Consider the following 18,443-nt stretch of genomic DNA (forward strand, 5'->3'; position numbering starts at 1 on the left):
CGCCAGGACTCCTGAGTGCAGAGCCAGGAGCAACCCCTGTGCATTGCTAGGTGTGATCCAAAAAGCAACAAAAATTAAAAAATAAAAAGAATAAAGAACTACAAACATAGCACTGCACTGCACTGTCCTCCCATTGTTCATCTATTTGCTCAAGCAGGCCCAGTAACGTCCCCATTGTGAGACTTGTTGTCACTGTACTTGGCATATTGAATACATCACGGGTAGCTTGCCAGGCTTTGCCGTGCGGGCGAGGTATTCTCGGTAGCTTGCCGGGCTCTCCGAGAGGTGGAGGACTACAAACATAAATTTGAAAAAGAAACAAACAAACAAACAAACCAGGCAGAGGGAAGCAGAAGAATGTCAAGGACCACCTGTGTGCTTTGCATGTGGCTAACCCCGCCCCCAAAATGAACCCCCAGAAGTACATAAAAAGGTCCCTAAGCACAGAGCCAGGAGTAAACCTTGAGCACCATGGGACATAGACAAAACCAAAGAGAAAAAAACAAGGGGCTGGGGCAATAGCACAGTAGGTAGGGTGTTTGCCTTGCATGCGGCCGACCACGGTTCGATTCCCAGCATCCCATAAGGTCCCCTGAGCACCGGGAGTAATTCCTGAGTGCAGAGCCAGGAGTAGCCCCTGAGCATCACCAGGTGTGACCAAAAAGAAAAAAAAATGAATAAAAAATAAAAAATAAAAAAAAACAGAGGGGGTGGGATGTGCCTGCCCTGTCCACCTGCCTTAGAGGAAACAAAGTCACCCAGGAAGGGGAGGAAGGGGGCAGGCTGGGAGAGGAGGGGAGCATGTGAACACATGATTACACCACAAAAGGGAATGAATCGTTATGGTTACCTAGCTTCAGCTGTTTTGTTTGCAGCTTTATTTTATTTTATTTTATTTTATTTATTTTTGCTTTTTGGGTCACACCCGGTGATGCACAGGGGCTACTCCTGGCTCTGCGCTCAGGAATTACCCCTGGCGGTGCTCAGGGGACCATATGGGATGCTGGGAATCGAACCCGGGTCGGCCGCGTGCAAGGCAAATGCCCTACCCACTGTGCTATTGTTCTAGCCCCCGTGTTTGCAGCTTTAAGTCACTGGACTCACCTCTAGGCAACATCAGGAGAAAAGCTAGCAGCTGTCTGTTTCAGCACTGTTTATAAGAGCCCAGAGGGAAAAGCCACATTTAAGTGCTCACTGATGAGAACCAGTTCAAACAGAGACTGTGGGGCGGGGCCTGAACAATAGTACAGGGAGAAGGGCGCTGACCTGGCCTTGCAGTGTAATCCCCAACATCCCATACGGTCCCCATGAGCACTGTCAGGGGTAATTTCTAAGCACAGAGCCAGGAGTAAAACCTGAGCATCGCTGGGTGTGGAACCAAAATAAACTCACAACATCAAAATTCCCATACTCCAAGAAATGAAAACTTCCAGGTTGGATCAGCAATTTAGTATAGTTAATATTCCATGGAAACTCTTGGACACTGAAAGTGAAAACAAAACACAAACAATAACAGACGGAAAAGAACTACGTCCCATTAAAGACGAGAAGGCTAAACAAAATGATCCCAAAACTGTTCCATTAGAAAAACACGACGGACTCGCAAAGGCGGACGACGGAAACAGGGCCGTGTTAGAAAACGTCTTTGGAAAATGATTTTATAAAGAGTCTTACCCAGCAACGATGACATATTTTCCATCTGCTTGATCCTTTAACCTCTCCAGCAGGGACAAACGAACTTTGGCTTTGCTCTTGCCGTAGATTTCGATCTCATCTGCTAGCAATCCTATTTCCTTGGCAAGGACATCCACAGCTTTGGGGGTCTGTGCTCTGGAAATCTCGATATCACTGGGGGAGAAGCACAGAAGAGACAAGAAACGCCTCAGCTTCGGTGGTCTCTGCTGGCGTGAAAATCAGCCAGCCACCCCGCCAGCAATTAAATCAACGCGATGGCTCCAAGGTCCTGGATCCCACGCAACATCGAACCCAACTGCTAACAATTAACGTTCACGAGAAAATGGGACATTTCTTTCGAAAAGTAACTCTTTAAAAACAAAACAAAACAAACAAAAAACCACCCAGGGAAGTGCTAGGATTCTGCCCAGGCACAAGGATTAGTGCCCATGTTCTAACTGAAAAACTTTCAGTGTGGAGCAGAAATCCATCCAACAACAAACTGCAAAGGCACGTGCCTCCCATATGGCCGACCCGGGTTCGATCCCCAGCATCCCATGTGGTCACCACTCAAGCATCTCCAGGAGTGATTCCTGAGTGCAGGGCCAGGAGTAAACCCTGAGCAAGACTGAGTGGAGGCCTCAAACAAACAAACAAAAAGAAGCAAATGTCATTGGGATTCCTGGTTCCATTAGCTTACTGAGCACTGGGGGATGGCTTCCTACCCTCTGCCTCCTTCCACTGCGCTACTCAAAGATGTGGAAATGCTATTTCCTTTGATCTAGGTCCACTTTTCTCCCATCACTTTCCTAGTTCACATCCAAAACGTCAGGCAACAGACCCAGCGCCAGAAGAACCACTGCAGATCCAAGAGATAGTTTCAGGAATGAGAGAGCGTTGCTGGGCACATACTGTGGAACCATGATGTACACCAGGGAAACCAGCAGGGACCTGCTGCCTGCAGCCCCCAGTGCTGGGACAGCGAGAGGTCTCAGGTCCCTGGGGCCTGACCGGTGAGCAGACAGCTGTGGCCTGATGTGCTGGGATGGGGCACGGGGGGGGGGGGGAGGGCACACAGGGCATAGCCCTACTTCTGGTCTGCTATTGTTTCTGCTCATCACCAGGCCTCAAAGGTCCGCATCATCTCCAGGACCCCTGGAAATAGCAAACCGACTCCCTTCCCCACTCTCCCAAGGGCCGAGTTCTGGGCTTCCCACCAGCTCATTCTGCCTTTTCTTTCCCATTGCTCGCAATGTCCCCTCCCCACCCAGGCATGCTTTCATTCCGTCCTCCTGGCCAGAAAGCTTTTCTCTCCCTCAACAAGGCCCTAAATGCAAGGTTGGAAAGATGCCAGGGCTTGCCAGAGTGGCTGTGCCCTCCTTCTGCTTCCTTAAGGACCTGCTAATGACTCAGCTGCTCTCTCTCTCTCTCTCTCTCTCTCTCTCTCTCTCTCTCTCTCTCTCTCTTCTCCCCAGTGGCGCGGGGAGTCAAATGTGATTAAGCCATAAAAGCAGATTCTCCCTGCCAGAAGGGTTTATTTTAAGATATATAGAGTGGCACACAATTTCATGGCATCCACAACTATCTGGGTTTTTTTTCTCCCAATAAGAAGAAGATAGTCCTCTGCTTAAAAAAAAAAACAAAACACCTAAAAATAAAAATTAACAGGCCAGAGAGTGGAACGGCACAATGGGTAAGGCACCAGCCTTGCTTGTGGCTGACCCGGGCATGATCCCTGCCCCGCCCCCTACTACCCCTTACTAGGAATCAGCCCAAAGCATAGCAGTGTGTGTCCCAAATTAAAAAAAAAAAAAAAAAAGCCCAACCTTTCACAATTAAAATCGATATTAAAAAAAAAACCAAGTCTATTTTTTCTTCTTTTTATAAAAATGGACTGTGCAGAGCAGGAATGACAATGGAATGGGCAGCATTCATCAGAAGTGAAGCAAGAATGAACACCAGCGGCGAGTAACATGCGTGTAGTATGTTTTGGGGTGAAAATGGGGTCTTGAAGGGCTTGATGGCTCGTCAGAGCAGGCTGACGCAAGTGCTGGGCATCTGAACACTAAACACTTGTTTAAAATATTGTAGAACTGTCACTGTCACTGTACATCGATTTGCTCGAGTGGGCCCAGTAACGTCTCCATTGGAGACTTTGTTGTTACTGTGTTTGGCATATCAGTACATCACAGGTAGCTTGCCAGGCTTTGCCATGTGGGGGAGATACTCTCGGTAGCTTGCCGGGCTCTCCGAAAGGGGCGGAGGAATCGAACTCGGGTCGGCCATGTTGGCCGCGTGTAAGGCAAATGCCCTACCGCTGTGCTATCGCTCCAGCCCCATTGTAGAACTAGGCACCTGAAAGAGAGCACAGTGGGTAGGGCGCCTGCCTTGCATGCACCCAACCTGTTCGTTCGATCTGGAGCGTCCCATATGGTCTGTAATTGGACCATGAGCCCAGTGGGCTTCCCTGGGAACTGGGATCCGTTCTAAAGAATTGCTGGTATCTGGAAATCTCCAGGCTCTCATGGAGTTGGGAATGGGCAACCTCCCCCCATCTCCTGTGCTTCTGGGAGCCTGGCAGTCATACCTACGAACTGCCTCTGGCACCATAGAAACTCATTAACTGCACGACCCAGAGACTCCAAATAAATCTCAGAGGAGATGCCTCTAGAACCCAACGTCACCATCCAGTTAAAACTGTAACTACAGTTCTATCTCCCTATTTAAAATGTCAGAATTCCTGGAGTGACATCTCAGTCTTTGAGTCACTGATGTACCAGGAGCAGCATACAACATTGGATGGCGTGTAAAATAGAACGCAACCTCTCTCAACCAAAAAAAAATATATTAGCACACAGGGCCCAACCTGTGACAACATGTTAGCAATCTCTTATACAAGGGCTTAATGTCTTCTCCAGGGTGAGATATAACAGTGTTCATACACTTTCCTCTAAGGAAACTTTTTTGGATTATTTTTAGCGGACTATTCATAACAAGCAATACAAAATAAATTATTTAGGAAATGCCTTTGGGGCAGGCTTGGGTGGTGGTGGGAAAATTTGAAACAATGGTGGTGGGAAGGTGTGTGTCATGGTGGTGAGACTGGTGCTGGAAGACTGAATGTAATAAATTATTGTGAACAACTCTATAAAAATTTAAAGAATAACAAAAAATAAAAACAAAACAAAACAAAACAAACAAACTATAAAGAGTTGCTGGTATTTGGTGGAATAAGTTAGTCAATGATGGAGGCTCTATCAGCGACACTACATCCCTTCAACACTGGCAGCCGGACGTTGGGGGATTGGGCTCGGGGCACTTGAAGATGAAAGGCAAGGCAGGTTCTGGGAGGATGAGAAGGGCGGACCCCTTGGGGGCTGCCAAGCCATTTATTTCCCAGGCTCAGCTGTTTGATCCAATTATTCCAAACGAGAGTGAGACAATGTGGTGCCGGCTGCATTTCCAAATCTACACAGAGAGAATATGTAGCTCACACGTCATTAAAGACTCTTGGAAGAAACTGGCCAGCTGGACCATCCCATAGCGTACAGCCAGGGGAGTCCGTGCTAAGCTCTGAACAAAGCCTGGAGGGGTCCCCCGTGACATGCTGTGGGCTTCGGTTAGTCATTTATCCCCAGCGTGGAAGCTCCATGCTGCTTGAGAGCAGGCGTACACAAGTGAACACTGAAAAGCCTGTTTAAAGTACTGTAGACCTAGGGGCCAAAAAGATAGCATAGTGGGTAGGGCGACTGCCTTGCACACAGCCAACCTGTTCAATCCGGAGCGTCCCACATGGTCTCTGGAGCATTGCCAGGAGTAACTTCTGAGTGCAGAGCCAGGATCAGCCCTGGGCTATTGGGTGCCCAACATCCACAAAAAAAAAAAAAAAAAAAAAAAAAAAAAATCCCCAAAACCCACAAAATATTGCAGAATTAGGGGCTGGAACAATATGACAGCAAGTAGGGTGTTTGCCTTGCATGCGGCCGACCAGGTTTTGATCCCCAGCATCCCAAGAGTAACCACCAGGAATAATCTCTGAATGCAGAGCGAGAGCCAGGAGTAAACCCTGTGCATTGCCAGGTGTGACCCAAAAAGCAAAAAAAAAAAAAAAAAAAAATGCAGAATTATATTCTGTCAAACTGAAGACATTCCAGTTTTAGGGCAATTTCAAGGATATGACGTCATGGATAGAAGATGCATCCTAACTTTAGCAATGAAAAAAACCAAACTGGATAGTGGTGTAACCGGAATAAAGCAAGTGTGTTCACTGCTATTTAATTTTGAAGATTTTTCAAGACAGGGTAAAAAAAAAAAAATAGAGGAATGTGGTTGTTCTGGCTTAGGTTGGGGCCACACCCAGCAGTCCAGATGGGATTTGCTCCTGGCTCCGTGCTCCGGAGTCAGAACTGGCGGTGCTCAGGGACCGTATATAGAGACTATGCCAGGGATCGAACCCGGGGAAGACTGTGTGTAAGGCACGCGCCTCCCCACCTGCAGCATGTCTCCTGTCCCCTAACAGAGCAATTTTTTTTTAATTGACTCAGCGTGATACAGTTACAAAACTTTCATGTTGGAGTTTCAGTCACACAATGATCAAACACCCATTCCTCCACCACCAATGTCCCCAGTATATAACCCCCCCATCCCAATTGTCCCCCTGCTTCTATGGCAGACAATTTCCCCCTTGCTCGCTCTCTACTTTTGGGCATTATGGTTGGCACTATAGATACTGAGAAGCTGTTGCGTTTGGTCCTTTATCTACTTTCAGCACACGTCTCCCATCCCGATCGATCTCTCCAACCATCATTGTCTCAGTGATCCCTTCTCTATCCCAGATGCCTTCTCCCCCAGCTCATGGGACAGTCTTCCAACTCTAGGGCAATCTTCCTGGCCCATGTGTCTTACTGTCCTTGGGTGTCAGTCTCCTATTATATTCTTTTATATCCCACAAATGAGTGGTGTCCTTCTGTCTGTCCCTCTCCTTCTGGCTCATTTCACTTAGCAGGACACTCTCCATGTCCACCCACTTATAAGCAAATTTCATGACTTCATCTTTCTTAACCATTGCATAGTATTCCATCAGAGACTCGTCCATACATTCCCCATCAACCCCACCCGGAGGAGCTATTTAAGTCCGGAGCCCAACACGTGCCGCAAGCAGACCAGCCCCCTCACCTGGGCACGGGGGACAGAGGCTGCAGCTTCAGGCAGTGGAGCCGCCAGCGGGAATGTTGCTGCTCACGGAGCCACCGCCGACCACTGCTCACCATGTTCTGCAGAGACAGAGAGGGGAGCATGGGGGGATGAAACGCTGACTCACGAGGGGAAGGCCGGGGAGAGAGGACAGCGGTGCTCACAGACCCCCAGGGAGTGCAGGAACTCGGCAGGTCTTCTTCCTTTGCCTTTGTTTTAGGGGGCCACACCTAGCAGGGTGTGGGGCTTACTCCTGGCTCTTTGCTCGGAGACCATATGGGAGGCAGCTGGAGGCTGGGGGGAGGGGGGAGGGGGCATGTGCTCAGGCAAGGGCCCTACCCACTGGGCTATCTAAATGGCCCTCACCGGATTTTCATCCAATTCAACAAAGCTCCCCTGGCCCTTCCCCGCCTGTGTGAGTGTGAACAAGATTTGGAGGAAAGAGCAAAAATCTCTCTTGGAGCAAAGACGGAAAAAAAGGGTGGGGGGGGAAGGAGCCCAGTTGTGTTCTAGAAGGGCTGCCATTTCCTCCTTGCTCTGCCCTTTGGATGGCTATTTCTAGGGCACTGACACACTGCCAGTACTTGTGGGCCAGGCCTCAAAGACACCTGCCAGCAGCCATGGAGAAATATAATACCTGTAGCCATAGCATCGCCACCATCATGGAAAATACAGCCTCTACCTGGGGCCAACCTTCAGCGAACAGCAGTCCTGGTCGATGTCCTGATTTTTATGGGGTTTTGTTTTGGTATTTGGGTCATACCCAGCGATGCTCAGGGGTTACTCCTGACTCTGCACTCAGGAATTACTCCTAGTGGTGCTTAGGGGATCATATGGGATGCTGGGGATCGAACCCGGGTTGACCACGTGCAAGGCAAATGCACTACCTGCTGTACTATCGCACCAGCCCCTTGTTTGTTTGGGGGCCACACCCAGCGATGCTCAGGGGTTCCTCCTGGTTCTTCACTCAGGAAATCCTCCTGGGGGATACTCAGGGGACCACATGACACCCCAGAGATTGAACCTGGGTCACCAGGGATTTAACCAGGGTCGGCCACATGCCAAGCAAAGGCCCTCCCTGCTCTGTTATCATTCCGGCCCCAGGTGATGGCTTGCTTCTGATCCCAGGAGACCTTGAGTTGGGACAAACCCAGGTCAGGGGCCGACGGACCTCTGACCCTAGGCAGGTGGGCCGCATATTAACAAACACTGTTTGACGTTGCCAGGTGTGGGGGAGTAACGGTGGCAGGAACTAAGCTTTTCTCCGCGTCCCTGTCTCCCCACCTGGCATATGCCCGTGGCCCAGGGCTCAGTCACTCCAGTTCTCCAAGTTTCCACCCAGAGTGGCTGGGCCCGGCTATGAGAATTAAGTGTTATCCCCTCCACCAAGCGTTTCCCCCCACCCACATGTCAGGGCCCACCCAAAAGCTCTCTCAGACTCACCTGGATCCTCAGCGCGGCCGCGAGCAGACTCACGTCATCCTCGGCGAAGAGACCACTGAAATTCACCCCAGGAGTGCCACAGCCCAGCTTCCCTGGAGGACAGGTGAGGAGGGGGAAATGGGAAAAAGATGGACGTGGTGAACTCCAAGGAGGCTGCAGGTCTCTCCCCCCCAGTGCCCAGACCTGACACCACTTTCCATCAGAAACGGGGTCTCTGGGGTCCTCCCTGCCACCCTTCTGGACCCTCAGGGAGGGTTCGATGCGGCATGCTAGGGAAGGTACAAAGCTACAGGTTAGGAATTTAAACAAAGGTGGCAGGCAGGCCTGGGGAGAGTCCAGTGGGGTGCTCAGGAGCCCGAGCACCTCTAGGAGCGAGCCCTGAGCACCACTTGGCTGTGGCTCCAAGCTAAGAGAAGAGACAAACATGGGAAATAGGAACTAAAACAACAGGGACTGGAGCAATAGCACGGCGGGTAGGGTGTTTGCCTTGCACACGGCCGACCCAGGTTCGATTCCCAGCATCCAATATGGTCCCCTGAGCACCGCCACGAGTGATTCCTGAGTGTATGAGCCAGGAGTAACCCCTGTGCATTGCTGGGTAGGACCCAAACAAACAAAACAAAACAAAACAAAAACAAAACAAAACACCATGTATGATGCCGCATTTGTAAAGGTGCCAGAAAGGGGAGAGAGCTTATGACATAAGCCCAGTTGGTGCATAATGTTGAAGATTGGGCTACTGGATCATTTATAGAATCCCTATCCAGGTAGGAGCAGGGAGATGGCTGGAGAGAACTGAAGGGTTGCAAGGCAAGGACGTGGGACTCCATGGGCACAATCCCAGATACCACCAGGAGAGACTTCTGGGTGCTGCCAGGTGTGGCCCACTGCCACCACCACCCTCCAAAAACAAAACCAAAAATGCCCCCAAAAAACCTACATAAAATTATCAGAACCAATTTCTATCAAAACAGGGAAATCACAGATGGAGCGATAGTACAGCAGGTAGGGTGTTTGCCTTGCATGCAACCAACCCAGGTTCAATCACCGGCAACCCATATGGTCCCCGGAGCACCGCCATGAGTAATTTCTGAGTGTAGAGCCAGAAGGAACCCCAGAGCATCTCCAGGTGTGACCCAAAAAAGAAAAAAACAAACAAAACAGGGAAGTCACATTTTAGGATGCTAATTTTCGGGCTGAACTTCTTTACAAAAGAGGCATCTGTAAGAATGCTGCCTTTTTCTTTGCCATTGGCATACAGAATGTTTACACAAAGGATATATGTAGAATGTTTTGTTGTTGTTTGCACACACCTTCCCCTAGAAGGGAAAAATAAAGCCAACATTTCTAAAGGCAGTACTTCTTTGGATCACTCTGCTTTCAAATTATCTGTTTCATTGCCAATCCTTTGGCAAAAGGAGCACAAAACACTCACTCTAAAGTGCCTTGTGATGTTCTCTGGTTAAATGAGCTAGAAAAAAAATCACACCCTTTGGGTATTGTTTAAAGATTAGCAACACTTCAGTTTCATAAATCATATCTGGGCAAAAGCCAAGAGTCAAGAGAATGAGATCTGTTCTGTTTTCTTTGACTCCCGAGAGATCTCATGCAAAGATGCTGTCCAGCCACTATGAATAAGTCATCTATTCTGTCACCTGCCTGTCACTATTGGAAAGATCAAGTAGGCAAAAACTCAACCAGGAAACATTGGCGTTGAAGGGAAATAGGCACTGTAGCACTGTCCTCCCGTTGTTCATCGATTTGCTCGAACAGGCACCAGTAACGTCTCTATTGTGAGACTTGTTGCTACTGTTTTTGAAATATCGAATATGCCACGGGGAGCTTGCCAGGCTCTGCCATGCGGGCGGGATGCTCTTGGTAGTTTGCCGGGTTGTCTGAGAGAGATGGAGGAATCGAACCTGGGTCGGCCTCGTGCAAGGCAAACGCCCTACCTGCTGCGCTATCGGTCTGCCCAGAAACTAGTTACTAAGGGAAATGGGAGGGTGGGCTTACCAGACAGAGGTAATGTCCGTCCACCCCCTCCAAAACTGAGTAAACATTCCCCTCCCACATGTTGGGTCACAAAACCTATCTCTGTAAGATCAAGAAGGTAGAAATCTGGGCTGGAGCAATAGCACAGCGGGTAGGGTGTTTGCCTTGCACATGGCCGACCTGGGTTCGATTCCCAGCATCCCATATGGTCCCCCAAACACTGCCAGGAGTAATTCCTGAGTGCAGAGCCAGGAGTAACCCCTGTGCATCACCAGGTGTGACCCAAAAACCAAAAAAATAAAAAATAAAAAGAAATGTGTTTCTTATCCTATCGCTCTGTTTAAGTAATAAAGAAAAATGAAAAGGCTACATTCCAGGAAATAGTTTTCACGTATAATGTTTCCAGAACAGAATCACAGATAGCCACACAAATAAAGAATATTTCACCTACAGTTATCTAGAAAAATCAACCCTCCTATCATTCTGGCGACTGCCTTGTGAACAAGAGAATAAGGTTAAAATCAACAAAGAGGTGTTCGAGTGACAGTACAGTACGTAGGGCATTTGCCTTGTACGTGGCCAACCCGGGGTTCGATTCCCAGCATCCCATATGGTCCCCTGAGCACCGCCAGGAGTAATTCCTGAGTGCAGAGCCAAAGAGGAAAAAAAAATCAACAAAGATCTGAAGATAAGAGAGGCAAAGTACACACATATTGTATTACAAACTCAAGCAGAATCTTAGCCGAACCCAAACCTTTCTTTTTTGAAGCAATGGTATGTGACTCTCAGTGATGTTTTTAATACCCTACTTGCATTTCTGCCTGCTCTCATCTTCCTAATACAATTAACTTCACTGGCCTTTTAACCAGGGCCTAGTTCTTTTGAGGTAACTGGATCGGAAGTCACTGTTGTTTATCATTCTGCATCTCAGCGGTGACTGCCTTTTGTCATAGGAATCATTATAATCTTACAGCAATGTCACAAGCTCACACCCTGGAGGATTGGGAGGATGAAGAATGGCAACATGACAAACCAGAAATACAGTCTCGTAATCCATGGATGAGGAGAATCTCCAAGGAGGCGATTACTTCACCAGCTCAGCCCTTGCTGTCTACACCGGGCCAGCAAGTATAGCAGGGCCCCGGGCCCAAACCATAGGAGCCTTTTCACGTCCACCCACAATCCTATGAGCTCATGGTCCCCAGGGGACAAAGCAATGAATCCCCATGAAAGATGGACTTTCCCCAACGACTCTTACAATGAACAAACTTTCTACGGCTGATGCATTCACACACTCTCCCTGGAAATCTGGATGGTCTCTCTTTCACAGGAGCTGGTCGGAGACCACCCCGGGAATTCTGCCAGCATGAAAGAAATAGGGAGGAGAGTAGAGGGGAGGCAAGGGGGGAAAAATGGAGGGTCCCACCCGCCCCCTGCCATCTCTGCTGTCTGGAACTAGGCCAGCTTGAGTATGATCTGGCTGGGGGCCCCTTCTTATCACAAACATGCTGCATGAACCCAGAGACTGAGGGCTTGGATACTGTCTCCCCTCTACAAGTTACTGCAAAAAAAAAAGAAAGAAAGAAAAAAGTTCGTGAAGTTATGAAAATAGAAGAGTTCAAAAATTATAAATTGGTATGGCAAAACTTCCCCCAAACTCTGGTGCTCACTATTTAACTACATTAACCTTGTCCCTTAAAAAGCAATCACCTTCTAGTATAATTTATAGGAAAATACTCAGGGCTTCATTGTATCTTAAACATCTGCAGTCCATTACCAAATGACAGTATATTGCGAGTTCTTAAAATAATACAATGTAAGAAGCTTCAAAGGGAGAAATATCACTAAAATATGAGTTTCGGCTTATATAAGGAGTTCTTTTGAAATCACGGAGATGGGTGCAAAACATATAGAATTTCCTGGGGTGGGGGTGGGGGGGAACAAGGAAAATCATAAGCAAATGTGCTCATTTTACCACAAGTACACAGGTAAAAGAATTCCATTCCACCTGAATTTCTCTAAAGTTGCCTTCCTACCAGACTCTCACTAGGCTTTCATCCTTGGTAGTGATTTTTCCAGGACAGACATCGGTTCTGTTAATAAGTCTGTAGGGGCCGGAGAGATAGCACAGTGGGTAGAATGTTTGCCTTACATGCGGCTGACCCGGGTTCAATTCCTAGCATCCCAAATGGTCCCCTGAGCCTGCCAGGAGCGATGCCTAAGCATCACCAAATGTCGCCCCAGGAAAAGTCCACAATTTGTTTTATTTCCTTGTTTTTTTTTCGGGGGGGGGCTTTTTGGGGTCACATCCGGTGATGTTCAGGGCTGGCTCTGCACTCAGAAATTACTCCTAGCAGAGCTCAGGGGACCATATGGGATACCAGGGATTGAATAACTTGGATTGGCTGAACTCAAGGCAAATGCCCAACCCCATTGTACTATCGCTCCACAGTTTGATGTGTGTGTGTGTGTGTGTGTGTGTGTGTGTGTGTGTGTGTGTGTGTGAAGTCCGAGACAAAGAACCCACTCTCCTGAGCCCTATTCAGCAACCAGGAAATAAACTCCAATTAGGGACACAAAATAGTTCTGCTCTGTTAGCATTATAAGAGCAGAGTCAATGTCTTCCATTCCAGAGATTTTCCTTTTGTTTCTGGGACACGCCTAACTGAGCTCTGGGGTCTATTCCTGGCTCAGTGCTTGTATGCATGTGTGTGTGTGTGTGTGTGTGTGTGTGTGATAGGATGGGCAACAGGGAAATTGAGTGAACACGGCCTAACTGTGCTCTGGGGTCTATTCCTGGCTCAGTGCTTGTGTGTGTGTGTGTGTGTGTGTGTGTGTGTGTGTGTGTGTGTGTGTGTGTGTGTTAAGATGGGCAATAGGGAAATTGAGTCTGAAACTCCAGCATATAAAGCAAGCACTACAGGCTGAGAGGGACGGTGTAATAAGGATTAAGGCTCCACAGCATAGGTACCACAGAGCGCACAGCCAGTAATAGCCTCCGAGTACCCCAGAACTCCTCCCCTAGCCCCCTTCCCTCTCGCTCACAAAGCGTTTGCTCCAGCCCTTTAAGACTACCTCCCAGGTTCCTGAAAGTCACACATATTTAAGAGTACAGGCCAGAGCCACAGTACAGCAATGGGGAGGGTGCTTGCTTGCATGCAGCTGCCCGGAGTTTCATCCCTGGCATCGCAGAGGGCTCCCCTGAGGCCCGCCAGGGGTGATTCCAGAGCTCAGAGCCAGGAGTTAAGCCTAGAGCGCTGCCGGGTGTGGCCCCAAACTCAAAGACTGAAAAGAATTCTCCTTGAAACTAGCAAACTGAACACAGCCGGGTTTCTGTTTTAAATCTAAACGCCAGGCTCAGGCTACAGCCCAGTGGACAGATCCAACAAGTCCAGGGGAATTATTTCTGAGCCCTGTGCCGGGCTCCCGGCCATCGGGACAGCGCCTCCTGGGATGGGGCCCGCAGTAAGCTGCCTCCGGAGAAAGATCTCATCATTCATCACCGGATCCCAGCTGTTTTTACAAGGGGGCGTAGGGGGAACCCCCGTCAGGATGAGCATACAAATTTCATTATAAAACGGAGCCTTCACCGAGCCACAAGATTATTAAAAATTCTTTTGCTCTCAAGCGTCAATAAAATCCCCTTTGCTTTGGGTAATGATTGAAAACGTTAAGTGGCGCAAATACACGACCAGCGGGTGTGTGTTAGCTGAACGGATGCTAAGAAGGCGGAGAACAGTAATCATTCTGAAGTGACAGTTGGCTGATGGCTGGGGTTTAAGTGGGCGGGACCTTCCGATAAACAGATGGCATAAATTCACAGCACTGATAAATCTGGTTCAGGACTGCAAGTCGATTTTCTTGTTCTTAGGATTTTTCTTAACACTTTCATTTTCTCCGGTTTGGTACAAGCAAACAGTATCAAACATAACACAAAGGAAGCATATAATATTAATAGCCTGTTTATGGTATCAGTAAGGCTGCCAACATCAGGCTATTAAATTCGGGGGAGTCAAAACTTACACATAAGCTTTCTGATGTAGGTGGAGTTGGCACCCTTAAGTCCCAAGCTGGTCAAGGGTTAAGAGGAGTAGGGGCTGGAGTGATAGCACAGTGAGGAGGGCATTTGCCTTGCACGTGGCCGACCTGGGTTCGATTCCCAGCCAGCACCCCATATGGTCCCCCGAGCACTGCCGGGAGTAATTCCTGAGTGCATGAGCCAGGAGTAACCCCTGTGCATAGCCGGTGTGACCCAAAAAGCAAAAAAAAAAAAAAAAAAAGGGTTAAGAGGAGTATAAATATCAAAATCAGTGGGCCCACGAGAAGTGGAGGGGTTCAGGCGCTTGCCTTGCACGCAGCTGACCCAGGTTTGATTCTTGGCATCATACGTGGTTCCCTGAATACAACACAGAAAAAAATCTTGAGCATCATTAGATATTGCTCAAAAACCATTTAAAAAAAAAAGAAGAAGAAAATCAAATCATTGTTTTGTTTATCTGACACTAAACTGCAATTAACTTTAACTTCAAATTGTCTTTAATCAGAACTGAACGCTGAGTACAACATTTTTCACTTACTCAACCCATATTTTCTAAGCACATGCTGTGTCAGGCGCTCATATTACTGGAAGAAAACTTGTATGACTGGGCCAGACATATGTAAAATAAACTACCTATAATCTGTCTGCAAAAGAACCTTTAAAGAAAGACACTCTTTTTGTCCCCTCATCACTCTTTTTGTGGGCTTGAATTCTAACAAATTTCAGAACACATTAAAAAAAGGGGGGGGGGGGGAGGGTGGTTAAGTTCCTAAAAATATGTACTATTAAAGAGGCACAATTTTTTTCCCCTTTAAAAAAAATCACTTTTGGGGCTGGAGAGATAGCACAGCGGGTAGGGCGTTTGCCTTGCATGCAGCCGACCCAGGTTTGATTCCCAGCATCCCATATGGTCCCCTGAGCAATGCCAGGAGTGATTCCTGAGTGCAGAGCCAGGATTAACCCCTGTGCATCACCGGGTATGACCCAAAAAGAAAAAAAAAAATCACTTTTAAGGTAAGTCTTGATCATTAATAGGCGTGGCCCACTCCCAAATCAAAACAAATCAAAAACGTAGGTGTCATAGTGATAACCCAATGGTCAATACGGGTTTGATCCCTGGCATCCCATCATATGGTCCCCAGAGCCCACCAGGAGGAAGTAAACCCTGAGTACTGTTGGGTGTAGCCTCCAAACAAAAACAAAAAAATCAGATTCCTAGACCCAATGGGCACAGGGGGTTCCCAGGAGAATATATTTTGTTTCTTTTGGGGACTGGCTTTATTGGAGGGTGGGAGTGGGCTTGCTCCCAGGGGTTCTCAGGGGCTCATGCAAGACTGGGGGTCAGTGCAGGCCATACGTGTGCAAATACGTCCTTTGAGCTAACTCTCAGGCCTTTACGCGTAGCAGGATTATGTCAAAATTATCCAAATATACATAAACTTTAAAACAACTGGTCATAGGGCTGGAGTGATAGTATAGCAGGTAGGGAGTTTGCCTTGCACTCGGCTGACCCAGGTTTGATTCCCAGCATCCCATATGGTCCCCTGCCAGGAGTAATTCCTGAGTGCAGAGCCAGGAGTAACCAACCCCTGAGCATTGCTGGGTGTGACCCAAAAAAGCAAACAAAACAAAACAAAACAAAACAAAAAAACCCTGGTCAGTAACTACAGCAAGCAGCAATCATTAAGAAGAAAAGATTGTCATAATGGACTTTGTAATCTAACTAGAACGGTGAAGGGAGGGGCAAAGCTGTCTTGTCCACTATTTATGATCACACATTGGCTTTCTCAGGCAGAACAAAATTCATGCCCAAGTCATATATTTCAAAGAAGCTATTTAGCACATACTTCTCTTTCCTACAAAGAGCCATTAATCCCACTGACATGATATTGTACTGCTAATTGCTTCACTCGGAGCTGTGCTCAGCATTCTACAGTTCAACATAAGACTTCTGGAAAATTGCCTTGGAACCCCCAATCCGCACCACCCCTTCATTCCCAAAGGGTTGGAAAGCTCATCTGTCAATTCGGGAAGAAGTCAAGTCTATGATACAGAGGGAGGCCCACGATTTCTCACAGGCTGCATTTCAGCAATGCTTCTTAATACCACGTATCTTCTTTTTCTTTCTATTAGATTGCAAAACAATTAGGGTATGTGCTGTTTTGGATTGTGGAAACATGTACAATAGCATCTCAAAGTGATTATTTCCAAAATTAATTGTGGGGTAAGAGAGGGCAGGGTGTTTATCTTGCACGCAGTTGACCCGGGTTCAATCCTGGGCATCCCTGATGGTCCCCCGAGCACTGCCAGGAGTAATTCCTGAGTGCAGAGCCAGGAGTAACCCCAGAGCATCGCTGGGTAGGACCCCCAAAATAACCAACCAAACAAAAAAATCCCTTACCTGACAAGAAGTCATGAGAACAGTTCAGAACAATGGTTCCTGGTTGTATCCATGTCGGGGGAACCTCTTCTGGCTTGGCCGAGCCCAAAACCACAATGTCAGCCTCTTGAAGCTAGAAAGAAAGACCACAGTGTTTTCATCTTTGCCCCACATTGCCCCCAGACAAGACGAAGGGCCAGTGTCAGCTGATCAGCTTGGGCCATCAGCACCCAGACATCATGACGGGTGCATCTCAGAAAATTCTACAACCTGGGGCAGGAGTGATAGCACAGCGGGGAGGATAGTGTTGCCTTGCACGTGGCTGACCCAGGTTTGATTCCCAGCATCCCCTATGGATCCCAAGCACCACCAGGAGTAATCCCTGAGCACAGAACTAAGAGTAAGCCCTAATCCCCACTAAAAAGAAAATCTAAAGTGTGTCTTTGGGAACCAGGGAGATTGCTCAAAGGGCTACAGACCCGGTTCTGCAGGTGGAAACCCCAAGTTTGTGCCCCAGCATCGCATGGTTTCTACCACACACTGCCAGGCGGGGTCCCAAAGTCCGTGAAAAGTCTGGGCTGGAGAGAGCACTCAAAGGGCTGCAGGGTGTATCTGGCAAACCTGAGGCCGTACGTTTGATCCCAAATAGCATGTGGTTCCTCCCCGGAAGCCTGGAGTAGGCCTGCCAGCCCCCAGGTCAGCTGAGCACAGCCAGGACTATCCCTGAGCACTGCGTGAGAAGTATCCTCTACCCTCCCCCAACTGTCTATAGGGTCTGGGGTAGTGCAGTTTTGAGGCTGTGAGCCTGTGAGTTCGATTCCTGGCACCAGCCCACATACCAATGCTGGGGTGACCAGCATTGCAACTGAAGTGTATGACTGCCACACTTTGATGTTATTGTAACAACAACAAAGAAAGGGAAAGGGGAGGAGTAAATAAAAATTTTAAAATCTCAGGAACTGGGGCCAGAGCGATAGAACAAAGGGGAAGGGAATTTACCTTGCACAGGGCCGACCCGGGTTCGAGCATCCTCTGTGGCCCTCTGAGGACGGTCAGGAGTAATTCCTGAGTGCACTCAGGAGTAACCCCTGAGCGTTGCCCCAATAGTAAAAAAAACAAAAAAAATCAGGCTGGGTTTTAAAACCCAGATCCCAGAAGCGCGCGGCTGCAAATGCGGCCACGCGATATCTGATTATCTCATTCTTACTTTGGACAAACTGGCAGGCTACCGAATGTAGCCTGCCCACGTGACAGAGTCTGGCAAACTCCCCGTGGTGTACCCAATATGCCAAATACTAGTAACAATGATGGGTCTCATTCTCCCAACCCTGAAAGAGCCTAGAATATGGCACTTTTTTAAAAATTTCAGGGCAAGGATGAAGGAGATATTACTGGTGCCTGCTCGAGGCAATCGACGAACAACAGGATGGTCGTGATCGTGATCAGGCTGGAGGGGATAGAACCCCAGCAAGGCCAGCACCCTTCCAGCTGTATTATCTCTCCAGTCCCAAAGCCAACTTTGGAAAGCTCACATCCCCACATTTCATCATCTTGATCATGCAAACAGAACAGGGAAGAGAGAATTAACGTTCAGTGAGCAGAGGCCAGAGAGAGATACTCGCCTTGCAAGCAGCCGAGCCAGGTTTGATCCCCAGCATCCCATATGGTCTCCTTGAGACCCACTAAGAGTGATTCCTGAGCACAGAGCCAGGAGTAAGTCCT

The 18,443-nt window shown here is 48.2% G+C and overlaps 1 protein-coding gene across 1 annotated transcript in view; it reads right to left on the reverse strand.

Annotated features, from left to right (window-relative positions):
* The window catches only part of MTHFD1L (methylenetetrahydrofolate dehydrogenase (NADP+ dependent) 1 like), a 200,012-nt gene that overhangs the window by 141,150 nt on the left and 40,419 nt on the right, over window positions 1-18,443 (reverse strand). Inside the window, exons 8-11 of the mRNA XM_056126017.1 lie at window positions 16,743-16,854; window positions 8,311-8,402; window positions 6,850-6,947; window positions 1,675-1,848 (exon numbers count right to left, since the gene is read on the reverse strand). Of these exons, the coding sequence (XP_055981992.1) occupies window positions 1,675-1,848; window positions 6,850-6,947; window positions 8,311-8,402; window positions 16,743-16,854 (476 nt within the window). The remainder of the gene's footprint in view (window positions 1-1,674; window positions 1,849-6,849; window positions 6,948-8,310; window positions 8,403-16,742; window positions 16,855-18,443) is intronic.

This window comes from Sorex fumeus, unplaced genomic scaffold (assembly GCF_029834395.1).
Source record: "Sorex fumeus unplaced genomic scaffold, SorFum_2.1 ptg000061l, whole genome shotgun sequence".
In the NCBI taxonomy this organism is placed as follows: domain Eukaryota; kingdom Metazoa; phylum Chordata; class Mammalia; order Eulipotyphla; family Soricidae; genus Sorex; species Sorex fumeus.